This window comes from Hippocampus zosterae, chromosome 4, assembly GCF_025434085.1.
Source record: "Hippocampus zosterae strain Florida chromosome 4, ASM2543408v3, whole genome shotgun sequence".
Lineage (NCBI taxonomy): Eukaryota > Metazoa > Chordata > Actinopteri > Syngnathiformes > Syngnathidae > Hippocampus > Hippocampus zosterae.
The window spans coordinates 25,536,993-25,552,319 of NC_067454.1; the positions used below are offsets into that span (position 1 = coordinate 25,536,993).

At 40.8% G+C, this 15,327-nt stretch overlaps 1 protein-coding gene across 5 annotated transcripts in view; it reads right to left on the reverse strand.

Annotated features, from left to right (window-relative positions):
- The window catches only part of crtc3 (CREB regulated transcription coactivator 3), a 61,549-nt gene that overhangs the window by 34,418 nt on the left and 11,804 nt on the right, over nt 1–15,327 (reverse strand). For all 5 annotated transcript variants that reach the window (XM_052063934.1, XM_052063933.1, XM_052063932.1 and 2 more), the window contains exons 3-4: nt 10,918–11,049; nt 9,127–9,185 (exon numbers count right to left, since the gene is read on the reverse strand). In XM_052063934.1, the coding sequence (XP_051919894.1) occupies nt 9,127–9,185; nt 10,918–11,049 (191 nt within the window). The remainder of the gene's footprint in view (nt 1–9,126; nt 9,186–10,917; nt 11,050–15,327) is intronic.

Below are 15,327 nucleotides of genomic sequence, written 5' to 3' on the forward strand. Positions count from 1 at the left end.
AGTACCATAGCCTCTTTAAGAATCTACCATTTAGGCCACAACCAAGGCCGAATCACCTCGTTCTTTGTGCTGTGGTAATACACACATACTGTATACTGTACAAACCCTTATTCCTCGGATCAAAGTTTTTTCCAACACAGTTTTTATTGGACCCAGAACCAACCAGACTGGGAATTTAACTGAACAAAAACAGCGTGCTGTATACTCAAACCTCCCCTTTGAACAGTGGTTGTCAAAAGTCTGTTAGTTCTCGCATTGGCCACTAGTGTTGACTAGCGCGACAGCGCAATCTGTAGACAAAGATTGGAAGACGCATTTTTCCGTTTGTGACGCTGTTACAGATATGCAGTACAGTCTAGAGCAGGCTACTACACTTGCATATGTGGCAGGGGGTGACAATTTGCACAAAAGATACCTGTTATAAAACATGTGCATGGACTTGGGTTACTTTGCCTGCTGAAGAGTGAGTGCATGTCCATTACTAGCCAGAGGAGAAAAAAATGTCGGGCTCTGTTGGCTTGCTGCTGAGATGGCCAAACGGTCTAACCTGTCCTCATTCTGGGCCCATCACAGCAGCGTGTCCTGCAGGGTCAGAATTTGTTGGCACCAAAATGTTTGCAAATAAGCCCAGACGACTTCCTGTGTGGTGGAATAATCCCCTGCTCGCCTTGCACTTTGATAGCGTGGGCAGAAATGCTGTTCCAAATCCTGCTGGAGCCTGACTGTGTGTGTGTGCGTGCGTGCGTGCGTGCGTGCGTGCGTGCGTGCGTGCGTGCGTGCGTGCGTGTGTGTGTGTGTGTGTGTGCACGCATAATTAAAATCTAAACAAAAAAGTAGTCATACCTTTTCATTTCTAAGGTTTCTTGTTTGAAAGGTTGTCAACAAAACTGCAATCATGACAGTATGCAGTGTGAGCTGCTTTGCTTGCAGTTTGTGGCAGTTTGTTGCTGTCTGTTTTTTGTTTTTTTTAAATCATGACGTCAGAATTCTGGATGTTATGAAAATGATTTATGACAGCTATTGGACAAAGGCATGTACTGTTTTTGCTGGAACAAAAGTAGACTGGGCGGTGCATATTACATTACTGCTGTATAAAACTAATTAGCAATACTGTTCAAATATTGCACTTTGGTTAATTTGTTCACAAGGCTACGCTGTGATCTTATGTTTTGGTCTTGTATTTACTAACAAAAATGCTGGCATTTTTTCAAGAAGGCAGCAATAAGCCCTTCTCGCATTTCAATAAAATGCACAAAAGAATGGCTAAGACACAACTCTTAAGAGAGGGAAAGCAGACATTTTGAAATATCTCTCCTGTGAAGGCCACTCGACAATATAGTGCCATCTCCAGGGAGCTTGGTCTGGGATTACATCCCAAGAGAGGTTAGGACAAGAACACAAGGTCAAAGATTGGTGACAAGAAGGGGGAGAGCGTGGGACTAGATCATGGTTTTGACTTTCAAGCAGACACACAACTCCTCTCCCCAACTCAACACTGACATCAAGCTAACTAAAAATGAAAATCTATCATAATATACAGTGCTGTGAAAAAGTATTTGCCCCGCTCCTGATTTCGGTTTTTGTTGGGGGGGTGCTCACATCAATTTACACAAAGGTTTCAAATTATTCAACCCATTGCAAAACAAATCTGCTAAAGTGACGGTTTAATGAGACCATACAACATGTCCTTGTCTGCCCACTCCTCCCGACACCTTGCACCCTAGAGGACCTAGCTGATCTCACTGCGATTGCCAGACAATGCATCCAAACAACGGACTGGAATCATCTGATGATATGTAGTGACTCGAGAAAAAAACAAAATTCAACCCATTTTAATATCACCCAGACAACCCAAAGAAATACAACATGCAGTTTTCAAATGAAAATTCAATTTATCAAGGCACCAAATAAATAAATAAATAAATAAATCAAAACGTTTCTGACGCCATGTGAAAATGTAATTACCCTCTTGTTAAATCACAAAATAACATTGACTAACAGTTTAGTTTTCCCTTTAATAAAAACAATTTTAATTTTTAAAACTGCATTTTGCGTTTACTTGTGTTATTTTAGACGAATATTTAAATTCGTTTGATGATCTGGAACATTAAAGTGTCACAAACCTAAAAAAAAAAGAAATCCAGAAGGGGAACATTTTTTCGCACCACTGTATCCAAACACAACAGAAATCGGAGGGGGCGGGGGGGGGGGGCGCAAATACTTTGCCACGACAGTGCATGATTTACAATTCAACAATTTAGCAACATTGCCCATCTTTCCAATCACAAGCATTACGATGTTATTAGCAGCTCTTCCCAATGCACGTTACTTGATGTGATCTTCTGGAATTCTGAAAGCAACGATCAAGCAGAAGATGTGCTGCAAAACACTGGATGGACACTGCACTCATTGTTGAGATATTTTCAGATCATCAATACCATTGGTGCCCATAAGTCGATCCTGATCTACCGGTAGATCTAGGACTCGTTCCAATTAGATCCGAAAGGTGTAGAGGAGAAAAAAAAGACATTTGTGTGTCTTCGTACATGTTAGTAATATATTTTTGTTTTAATGCAGACTGCACACTAATCATCCTAATCAGTCTAATTTTCCCAAAGAAAGATTTTACAACTAAATTAAAATAAAGCAGGTAAATCTTGAATTTACGGTGGTGCGTGACTACGTCAGCGGAAGTTGTTAGCGCTCAGCAGTCTGCAATTGCAGATTGTGATCAGAGCTGTTGCGCTATATCTTTGATCCTCATTATTCTCATTCTGAGTTTGCTTCATGTACAATTCACCGAGGGCACAGGCAAGGAATAGGAATCTAGAGGGCTGAGGGAAGCAATTTAAAACGGTACGCGTGAGCTACGATAGTCAACAGGCTGCAAAAGTGCATCGCTTGCTTCCGTTTGGCTTCTCATCATGGCGCGCGCGTGCGTGTGTGTGTGCACGCGCGTGCATGCGTGCGCAGTCAGGGGCGATCCCGGGAGGTTGGTTGAACAAAAAGTAGATCTTCGGTCCAAAAAGTTTGGGCACCCCTGGTCAATACAATAGGTAAGTAGAAAACTGCGGGTGAATCTCCTGAACTCAACTCATCAACCCATAGCAATGTTACACATATAGCGTTGATCAAACTTTACTTAACTAGAACAAATGTGCTAACGAGAAAGACAGCAACTGGGAAGATTAAGTGCATTCATGCGGATTTGTGAATTTCAGTGAGCTCTCTGGTTCACATTTACTGCGCACATGCGAAAAGAGTATCAACCGTGTGTGTGCGTGTGTGTGTGTGTGTGTGTGGAAGCAGCATTATGAACTGGGCACACCCAGGATTGCGTCTGCCCAATTGCTGCACAGTTCATTTTGCACATCCTGGAAGGAGGACGCTAAAAATACTGGAGATAGAGGTCGGTGGCGATCGACCATTCGACTGGTCCCAGGTCAATGTGAGGGGTGTAGAGGGGAAAAAAAGCTAAACATTTGTGTCTCTGTGCATGTTAGTACCGGTAATATATTTTTTGTGTTAATGCACACTGCATCCTAATCATTCTATAAGTCTCACTTTCACAAAAAGTATTTAAAAAAGAAAAGAAAAGAAAGCAGGTCATCTTTAACCTCCGTGTGACTGCGTCACCGGAAGTTGTTTGCGCTCAACAGTCTGCAGTTGCAGCTTGTGATCACAGTTGTTTCGCTGTATCTTTTATCGTTATCATTATTCTCATTCAGTTTGTTTTGTACAATTCACCTAGGTGACGGGCAAGAAATGGGAATCTGGAGAGCCATGAGAAGCATTTTAAAAGGGTACGCGTGAGCTACGATCGTTGACAGGCTGCCTAAGTGCGTCGCATGCCTTAGCGTCAGGCTATTGCTCAACATGGCATGCGTGTGTACCCCCAGGCGTGCGTGCGTGGTAATGGGTCGATCGAGGGAGGTTGGTTGATCGAAAAGTAGATCTTTGGTCAAAAAAGTTTGAGCACCCCTGCTGTAGATGAATGTTTGAGAGAACAATGTAATTCATCAAATTCTGATGGGATATTTCGCATCTTTAGAAAGTACTTCAAAAATGCCAACTGGCAGGCAGAGCAGTGCAATAGGAGCAAAAACATTTCCGCTTGCCAGAACCACGACTTTGGTTTCATGCAATGTTGAAGCTTCTGAACGATGTGAGGGCTTATTTGGAACAAGTAAGAAAGAGCCACGCCACATCATTTTCAGACAAAGCTCCTTTCATCACTTCCTTTTCTAGCATCTTAGTCATTTCAGCCGCAGTGGAACAACTGTCCATCTCTGGCCTCCCCTAGAGCAGTTTTTTTCTGGGATGTTGTCCTGAATCTAATTTGATATGTGAGGATAATCACATACAGCCAATTGCCATGCTTTTTGGATGAGATAATCATACTAAAGATGGCTTTTAAATTGTTGCTGGCTTCCTACAAACTATTGCCAAAATAGCTTTCTTTTTTGTAATTCAATGTGTGTATGCTTCTTCAAATAAGATGTCCAATCCCATTAATTTTTCAAATTTTCCATGGTGAAACGATCAGAGCTAATTAATGCGCTAAACCTTATTTTATTTTTCCACCATTTTTACACTTGCAATTTAATGCCAACTCTGGTAACTTTGTAAATCTGCCTTATTGTGTTTTATTTTGATCAGCGAAAAAAACATTTCAATCTGAACTTGCCTTTAACTCTCCAATTTCACTAATCTGACCTTTCAAAGCCACTGACTCAACGGCCTGTGGTCCCAAACCGGTGACGTGGCTTCTAAGCCCGATTAGGCGGGGCTGCCACCATTATACAAATTCTGATCCCAGACATCAAAATAACATGATAAAAACTATAAGGTTATGCGACACAACGGACATTTCTCTATAATGTGTTGTGATGTGATCACACATCGGCAGAAAGAGTCACAGATGCCTCCGATTGTGAACATGCTTCTCAGACGAACATATTACATTGTTAGTTACTAACAAGCTCAGAGAGACAGAAGTTGCAAAACTACCTTCATAAAGCCTATATGTATCGCAAATAGAGGAGTTATTTCTTCATTTGCGTTAACAAAACCACTAAAGGTAGAGCTTATTGACACTGCAGTTCTGAAAAGTTTCACCCATGGGTCAGTTTGATACGAAGACTCAGTATCCATCCCTACTCCCCAGACACAGCAACTTCCTCGCTAGCCATTTTCCAAGCCTGCTCCTTCTTTGCTCAGTCCTGGCAGCAATTGATAGCTGGCTGTGACATTCTCTTGGCCCTCGCAATGATATTGTCCTACATTGTAGTATTTGAAAAATGTGGCCAGAAACACTCGACTCGCATTTAATCTAACAGCAGCATGAATATTTCCCATGATTCTTAGATACAGAAGCAGGAATTTGTTCCGGTATGACAAAAACATGCATGCCTACTTGCGATTAGATGTGTGAAAGTAAATTTGAAGGAATTTGAATTAAAGACAGCAAACGGAAAGGCCGACATCCATACATAAAACTGACAGGATTACAAAACGCAAGATTACAAGAAAATGAAAGGATTTTTAGTACACCTTATAGTCTGAAAAATACTGCAATTGAACAATGAAAATATATGAGTAACTTTTGATTCCTGCAATGCCCTTTACTTTGGATTCAGCCAGTCCTCCATTAAGCATATCCAGCTGGTCCAGAATGCTGCTGCTCGTCTCTAGACTGGTACTCGAAAGAGGGAGCACATAACTCCTACTCTGGCATCCCTTCACTGGCCCCCTATATATTTTAGAGTTATTTTCAAGATCCTCTTATTTGTTTTCAAATCTCTAAATGACCTCACGCCAACTTACCTCTCTGAGCTCATCCGCCACTACACACCTGCCCGGCGCCTCAGGTCTGCGGACCAGACATTATTAGATGTACCAAGAACTAAACGGAGGCTCAGAGGGGATCGAGCCTTTTCCGTTGCTGGTCCCTCTCTCTGGAATGACCTTCTACTGAACATTCGGCAATCCCTCTCGCTGCCCATCTTTAAAACCCGCCTCAAAATTCACTTGTATTCTTTGGCATTTGACTCAAATTTGATCTTAGTTTTGCTGTTTGGTGCTTTGCACCATCTTTGTTACTGATTTTTTGCTTTATGTTGTATGTTAGTTGTTCCATGTACAGCACTTGTATGCAGCAATGGCTGTTTGAAAGTGCTCTATAAATACAGTTGAGTTCTAAATGTATTGACCATTAAAAACACTGGCCAAAAAAAAAAAATGTGGTTAATTCATAGAGTAGACAGGCAGTATAGCAAGTGAACACGGTATGCTGCATCTACGTGTATTGACTTTGAACTGCGGGTAGATTGGAGTTGTTTGGAGGTGAAAGACTGAATTGAGTTATAATGGCATTCTTCCTCAAATATGTGACTTGCCTTTCTTGTCTTTAATGCCACACGCAGTTACTGTACTTAGCATTTTTTGTGCATTATTTTGTGACCTGATGGTGGTAGTAAGAGGTAGTTTGGGTCACTTAAATACCCATTGAACGCCCAGATCCGAAACTCTCCGCCTGCCACTGCAATACAGTACGGAGAAAAAGAAAATCATTGATGATTTGGTCACTCCATCAGTACCTGGATTTCAGTTCTAGACAGTATCTCATTGTATGAAGGTATGTGTAGTGGGTACAATAAATGTGTATACTCTTGACTGTTGAGCCAAACTTAATGGTTGTGTAGTTCTAAAATGTTGGTTGTAGTTCTAAAGTTCATAAGGATTAGGTTTTTGCCCCTGAGATCCTCTTTATATGACGCTGACAACAATCCCTATAATGCCAACTTGAAAGCAATAACACAAAAAAAGGACAATTCCGAATACAAGCATAGTGCATGAATCATTTGTTGTTTTTAATTAAATTGAATTTGATCTCTCAAGATTGCACTGGCTATAACACAATACAGATGTGGTTGGTGTTGGAAACACTTCCCGGCCCACTATCCCCAGAGACAGAGAACCAGGCAATTATTCCTGCAACAAAACAAACCCTGGATAATTTCCCTTGATGGCTATTAAAGAGAATCCAGGATCTATTCTTTAGAAAAGGCAGATGGACTGGGAGGAGGAAATGGGTGGGGAAAAAAAAAAGATTTGTTTGTACCTTTAGCTTTCATTCATTTTTGGCCCGTTCTGACTTTTGCTCATCTTGATGTGTGTGCATATGTGTGTGAGTGCACTGGTGGGCACCCACGTGAGTGTGTTTCAAAATAAACCGTAGCTTACCAAATGGATATCAATGCCTTGGTACGCTTTTATTGTATTTCATGCATAATGGCTGAATTGACTCGTTTCCTACAGACGTTAACAAGACAACGGTATTACAAAATAAGGTTCAATCGCTGATTCAGGGTGCAGAAAAAAAGACTGTATTATGCTGTACCCTGCCAGTTTTGCGACGGCTACTTCCAAACAAGGCAGCGAGAGCCGTCGGATCAAAGCCAGTTTTACAGAGCTAAATGACTGTGCACTCGAGGCTTGACCCAGTTGCTGGCCTTTTGTATTTAGAACCAAGCACACACACACATATATATATATATATATCATCTGAATACAGTGGTACCTCTACTGACCAAGGTTTCTTCACACGACATTTTCAAGTTACGAAATGCCTCAATGGGCAAATTTTGCCTCTTATTATGAAATTAATTCAAGATACGAAAGGTAAAAATACAGTATGGGCTGCTATTCGCAGCTCCGAATTTCATGAACGCAACATACTTGTAGCTGCTCCGCCGTTGGCTATTACCGAGCATTATCCTGCATCCCATTGGCTAAGTGGGTCCTCGACCGTAAGTGTCTCTCTGTGTGGATTGATAGATAAATAGATGTGTCTATATAGCGTCCTCGTCATTCGCCCCTCGGGGTATGAGGTGTTCCGATAGTTTTATGTAAATGTGAATCACCCAGAAGAAGTGTTCACCAGTCAGGCGATCGCTCACTATGCTGATGTTTGCCTTAGACATTTTCAAAAGATTGTTAAAAGCCGACAAAAGCAAACGTCCTTGGATCAGTTCTTTACAAAATGCCAGGCAAAAACCACTACTGAAAGAGAACATGAACTAAAGGGGGCAAAAAACGATGAGGATGCAGTTAAAAGTTAAATGACCTTCATTTTTATTCTTTACTCTGTTCTTTGTTTTTTTACATTATGCACAACTCTCATTTATTGTGCAATAATCTAATTGTAACATGTATGTGTTATATATTTAGATGCATTTTTATGCTTTATAAAAATTTATGTCGAAATTTTGGAGGACTTGGAACGGATTAGGGCATTTACATGGAAAACGCATCTTTACTTACAAGTTTTCTAGTTAAGAAATTTCTTCCAGAGCATATTAATTTCATAATCAGAGGTACCACTGTACCTGATCACTCAATAGAATTTTCTGTACGATATCTTAACACCAAAATATTCGATAGCTGCAACCCCACTCTGATCTATTTTTCTTTTTGCTGTTTTTATTGATTGGTCCAAGATTTGTCATGTCTGTGCAGACCCAACAGGGCCGCCTGCAGCCGTTCTGCAGCAGATTGTTGCCACAGTGTGAATTATGGCTATCTCCCGCTCACCTGTGGATTTTGGCCCAGTGCAATATCAATCAAGCCTACGAAGCACAACATTCTCACAATGTCTTCAAGATGTGTTGAAAAGATGCAGCATGAAGACAGTTTGATTTGCGACAGTGATTGTGAATTTTCTAGATACATGAGCATTACATCGAGAGGTGTCAAAAATAATTCATTAGTCTACAACTATTTTAATAAGCAAGCAATTGTTTCGAATACTTTTTCACTGAACTGTACACCTTTGCAGTGGAGACATCTCTCGGGGTAAAAGCAGCATTCTGACACTGAATGTATTGCTGCAGAAACAATGGATTGTAACAGCTCCAAGTGCTAAACCTAAGTCACACTGCATAGCCACCAGTCATCCTTATTTCGTATTGAAGGATGAACAAGGGGACTGAGTGTCTGGATCAAAAAACCACAAAAGCTGGGATACACAGAGAATGACACAAAACAAACTGCAAACAGAAAAAAGAAGATAGTAAAACATTTTTGTAAGAAGAAGAAATTGGATTTTTGTCAAATGACACTCACCTTCTCCAGTTGTTGTCTGGAGGTGGGGACAGGTATACGGTTCCATATGGAGAACTCTCTATGTGGGTTTGGTCAAGGAAAATTGGTTGGTGCTGGAAGATGAATACTGTTGATCGGCAAATACGTCACTTTTCCTTATCAGGAGACACGAAGCAAGTAATGTCCAAAGAATACAATGTATCGAATTTAAAACAAAACTGTTTTGTCACACCGTCATTCTGCGCTTTTAGTGTTATATTCCAGTCATAGATTGAAAAAGGTGTGATAAATATGAAATTCGGACACCAAACCTCTAATCTTATCAACAATCAGTTTGGGATACAATTAAAAAGTTCATTAGAATTAAGTTGTTGCCATTAGAACATAATGTTAAATGTGGATTGGGATCTGAATTTGCATGTCTAGTGTAAAACAAGACGTGGTAGCACTCATTTATAACAAAATCACACCCTTCAAACACAATCCAGATGGCACAAATGGAAAGGACATTGTAGCAGTTCCTCCACTTGAATAGAACCAGAATCAGAAACAGAAGACAAAGCAGCGAGAGATGAAAACAAATGTCTTTTCTCTGACCTTGCCACCCAGTGTAGACACAGGTCGTGTCAAATGTTTATCACAGTCTATGCCGCGGTCCGCTCAGAAAAAATGGATGGCTGTAGTTTGGACACTTCCAATATAACCCGTGCAAACTTTGATGACAGCGCCCCATGAAAGAATCGGGACGGAAAACTAAAATGAGGATCAGGAAGCTGAACCAAATTCTAACGATGCTCAACCCCTTGCCCTTGTATTCTGGTAAATGGGCTGTCACGTAGTATATATAGCACGTTTTTACTTTTGGTACTCACAAGTGCTTTACACTGTTTCCTCATTTACCTACTGATGACACAGTATCAGGGGCAATTTTATTCCTGAAACATACACCTCCCATGCCCACTGACATCAAAGAAAAGGAAGCAGCTAGTGTGTTTTCCTTAACATCGTGTCTGTCGTAATTACCATTAAAGAACATAGATGCACCAAGTGTAGGAAATAAATGCTGGCAAGAGGTCACATGACACAGGAAGAATTCATTTTCACACATCACTGAATCATTGCTATCCTCTGGCAAGAGAAAAAACTCGCACTCATTCAAATGCTATGGCAGTGGGGGTGTACTGTTGGATCAGTAGGCAATATGTGTTACATGCAAATGTAACATATTGGGTGTGAAGTAAAAAAAAACCAAAAAACAAACCCATACAATTCCTCCCCTCCATCTTGAGATGCTTCCTGTATCTCTTGGCAACCTTGTGTTTTTCAGTCACTTTGATGATTCAAATATTCATTAGCATAATAGTTTTGTGGGCTACTATTTTGGGTTCTGCGAGGACGCACTTACACCAGGACATTTGAATGCTACCGGACTTGGCTTAGCTTTTGCGCCCATCTCCTGAGCAAAATAAACATTCAATTTTTTGTTTGTTTGTTTGTTTTTAAATGAGACAAATATGAAAATGCCAATACAGCTCAGGTTTGAATCTTTTTAATGCGCTGTCTACATTTGGCTGTGCGCATCGTTAGTGAGAGCTGTGCACAATTGGGCATGCACTCAGTTTAGAGGGAACATTGACTACAACTGCCTACGATTGTGTCAGCACTGTTCACATTGCACCACATACTTGTATGTCATTTTCCAATCAAATAGCTTCAAAGCACACTTTTGAACAAAAGATTCACATGCCATGTTGACAATACGATCTACATCACATTAAATTATACTACTTTTTAAAGATTGTTTTGGTAGGATATCTGCCGTCCATGCTTGTCAATAGGCCTGCGATGGGGAGAGTTGATGCGGTTGCGTTCCCTGTGGACCCTCTCAACTAATCCGTGGTGGCGAGTACCTCTTACAGAATCCAACGCTGATGGAAAGCCTCCCTGAGAAATAAAGACAACATACACTTTAGACTGCAGTTTTTATCATGTATTCATTCACACATAAAGAGACACTTCAATGTATCCCGCAGCTTCTCTCAAGGAGTAACAGTTTTTAATACTATTCTGAATGGTGGTTTTGGGTACGCTTGTAACGGTAAGTTCAATGGAAACAGAAAAGGCTTTTGCCCAAATTCAACGACATTTAAAAGTGTTAGACTTCTCCAAAAAAAAAAAAAAAGGGACTCAATGGCATCAATAGTAAGAGTTCAGAGCTCAAATGGAACTAAATGTGAATACTCAATCATAGATGATTTTAAGTAACAAGAATACAGATTCTAAAAGTTGCAATGACTGATTGCATCTAGAAGCACATTGCTTAAAATAAACCATTACACTCAATTTGCTTTGAATAGCCGAGGGGTATTAAACTCATAATCATCGCTGGCCACATCGTATTTCTGGAGTCAGTGCTGTTACGACATTGTGAAAGCAACATAAATGTAAAATCACCCCATTGTATTCTTACATATAAATAATTGCAATACTATACAATATTAGGTAGGGTATTCCGTTCAGGTGATCAGAAATCAGGGACGAAAAAGATGAAAAGATTTGAATGTTCTTAATTTCTGAAGTTAAAAAAAACAAGTATTTGTTTACTTGATTTTAACCACTTTTGAATTATTGCGATATAAAAAGGCATCATGTTGGGATACCTTCATTGGAATACCTTTGAAAAAGAAAATTGAGAGAGTTTGGGTGCACGCTTCCCCCCCCTCCTAAATGCTTTGCTGGAGTATCAGAACAGGACTCGGTATCGGCAAATACTCAAAATTATGTGACTTAGACTCAAGTGCACAAAATGTGACCGGGACAATTGTAATATAGTATTAGGTCAATAAAATGAACTCTTGTTGAACTTATCCAAGGTGCTTGTTACAATTGTAAAGAAAGTGCAACGTTGTTACAGATTTTCTGCCATTATGAAAAGAGCAAGTCTATTGAGCAAAAAATATAAACGAGACACTATGGGCCATATTCTATCAAGCGAGTAAAAGGGAAAAGCCATGCACTTTTGTGGTTACGAAATTCTACCATTGGCTCAAGTATTTCATACATCATGCCACATACGTGCTCTGGGTGGAGCAATCCTAAAATGTGTATGTTCCCTCCCCCTAAATCTCTCTCTGAATACATTTTTCCCGATCAACTTAAGCACTTTTCCAGTACTGAAAGCCTGTATTAAGTCCGTATCACCGGGAAGGTACACATTACTTTGGACTTTGGATGCAGTCACAAATACCTGCCATCCATTTTTTAAAAATAGTATTGCGTGGGTTTTCTTCGGGTGCTCCGGTTTCCTCCCACATTCCAAAAATATGCATGGCAGGCTGATTGAACACTCTAAATTGTCCCTAGGTGTGAGTGTGAGTGTGAGTGTGAATGGTTGTTCGTCTCTGTGTGCCCTGCGATTGGCTGGCAACCGATTCAGGGTGTCCCCCGCCTACTGCCCGGAGACAGCTGGGATAGGCTCCAGCAACCCCCGCGACCCTAGTGAGGATCAAGCGGTTAGGAAGATGAATGAATGAATGAGTATTCGTAAGTAGTATGTCAATCTTGGCATTCATCTGCAGCACACTGACATGAAAACTCAGCACTCCAGCCAGAACAATTATCACCAGACAGATGCTTATGATTTACGCATTAGCAGGGGTCCCCAACCATCATGTGTGGGATGAGCTGGATGAGTGAACCAAAAATAATTGCTTATTAAAGGTCAAACGGGCGCTCTGAGTCAACAATTACAGCATTTGAAGTTTTGACTTTTATTGGAAGAAAATATCAGCGCAAGTGGACTTTTTCCGCTGTTCGATCGTGATGCTCACTTACAACTGCGAGGAGGGACTACACATTGAGTATGTTCCTCGCTGGCATGAACAATTAGCCAAGTTAGATGCTCACGGATGGACAGGCACTTAAAAGTCAAGCCTGGCATTTTTGGCTTAGAATAGTACATGTGCACAAGTGCACACGTGTACAGGCGCACTTGAGCATGCATGTGTACAAGCACTTGTGTGTGAGCCTACGCAAAGTTGCAGCCACCTTTGTAACTGAGAAATCATTGTTTGGGTTTCATGAAAATAATGCACACAAGATCCTGAACCTTGCTCAACACACTCAAAATACAATTAGGATCAAGTCTAAATAATAACACCGTTTTGCTGATCTTAGCTTAATAATGCATTTCATTTGCCATTGTTTTGCTTTTAGTCTACTTTAATCTCATGCACTGATTGGTAATTGCTAGCTAACAGCCAAAAAGAGCTTTCTAAATTTCTAAATGGCGCAATGACACAAAAATATCTCCATTCTTCAGAATTCTAAATGTTGCTTTTTAAAAAGGTTGGTTTCTGCTTGTACTCTGAAGACGTTTAGCGAGGTTCTGAATATGTTATTTTATTTCATGAAACCTTGACTGTGGATGGTATGATAAACAATAACTTCTCAGCCACACGGTTTGCTTGCTACAGTGTGACAATATTGGGTTAATGACATTAAGTGGAAGAACCAAACATTCTATTCTCGAGACACATTTTTTTGTTGTTTATCTGACCTTTTATTATAAATGACAACAACGCTTCTGTGGGCCGTAGCCGACGCCAAAACAGCCTGGGGCATAGCATACACTCAAACGAACTCCTCTCTGAGCTGCATAATGTAGTGTTACGGCCACTTCCCTGTCCTGCTGGGGTGTTTCCTCAAGCAGATAGGCAGAGGATGGTCGCCACCTGGCTTAGCCACCATAAAAACATGCTCCTCAGTAGTCACTCGCTCGCCGTTTGTTTCAGGTTTTGTTTTGGTTGTTTCCATCCAGCCAACCAATTGCAGGGCTTTTGGTTGTTTCATTCACACTATATCGCACATTAACTTAGGCTACGTTCACATTGCAGGCAAACCCGACGAAGACTGGATTAATTTTGTTTGCCCATATGCAACCTTTGTCTGCATCTCATTTTTGCCACAGGCTTTGATCCTCCTCTGGAATCCCCCTCCCATTCCATTAGTCGCGTGATGCATTAAAAAAACACTCCGAAATAACACGGCTCAGCAAAAACGTACGCTACCTTGCCAACACGACACAAACATCTTACACTTCCCACAGTCAAACAATCATTTTCTCCACTTACACATTTTCTAAACTACAACGTTGTAACTAAAAAATAAAGTTGTCACAAGGCAGACTGGGTGTACTTATCCCTGACACTGGTGCCTCGTAGAAAGTGTGCATGTGTTTAGTCTGCAGTGGCAGTAAAGAGGCGGCTCCTCACTTTGTGATGTAGAAATGTGAGGACCAAGTCATTTTCTTAGACTGGGAGGGGCTGGTGCTGAGAGTAGAGGAATGAGCAAGAATGCTCTGAGAAGGGTGAGTGCATGAATGAGTGCACTTTGGGGGTGTTCTTAGCAGACATGTGTGGGCGGTCCTTGGTCCTTGTCCTTGGCCTTGGCCTCGGAAGTCAAGTCCTTGGCCTTGGCCTCGGATTGCCGGTCGTCGGACACAATGAGAGATTAGAGCCTCGAATCCCTTTGTATAAAGACCGCAAAAATCACGAAGGAATCTCATAAATTCCATCGAAGGAAACCCGTATTGATGGATTAACTATCGCTTTAAGAGGGGCGGGTCTGCCACTGACAGGTAACAATTAGCGCTACGTGTAAAGTACATCACAGTTAGTTTCAATCATGCGTTGTTGCGTTCGCGATCAGCAGTTTAAATAGCGTGTAAAGCCTTTCTGTAACAGTGGTGTCTTTTATTTAGTTATTTTTGCACAGTCGTCACGTTTGTGCGGTTGCAATAGAATGTTTGTTTGAACCAAGTTATTTGCGTTACAGCTGGAGTCAATAATGTCGGCACTTCACTTCCGTTTGGCCGTTGGAATTTGGAGTCCTTTTGCTCGATTCTAGTTATGTTTGCTGAATGCTTTCTCATGTTTGGAATAATGAATATTGATAATAGATAGAATTTTAGTTTTTTTAGTTTAAAATCATGGTTGATTTAATTATTTATTATTATCATTATTATTGTGAAGTTGAAGGTATTAATTAATGTAGTATTAGTGGTAGTGGTAATAATAGTAGTACTCGGAGAATGGTTAAAGATTCAGCCATCTCGTTACCTCTGCGTCCTAGACGCATAATTTTCCCACGGGACGCACAGTTCCAAACAATGTGCATTTTTGGGACGCAAGGAAATTTCTCAGGCAAAACAAACAACCAAAA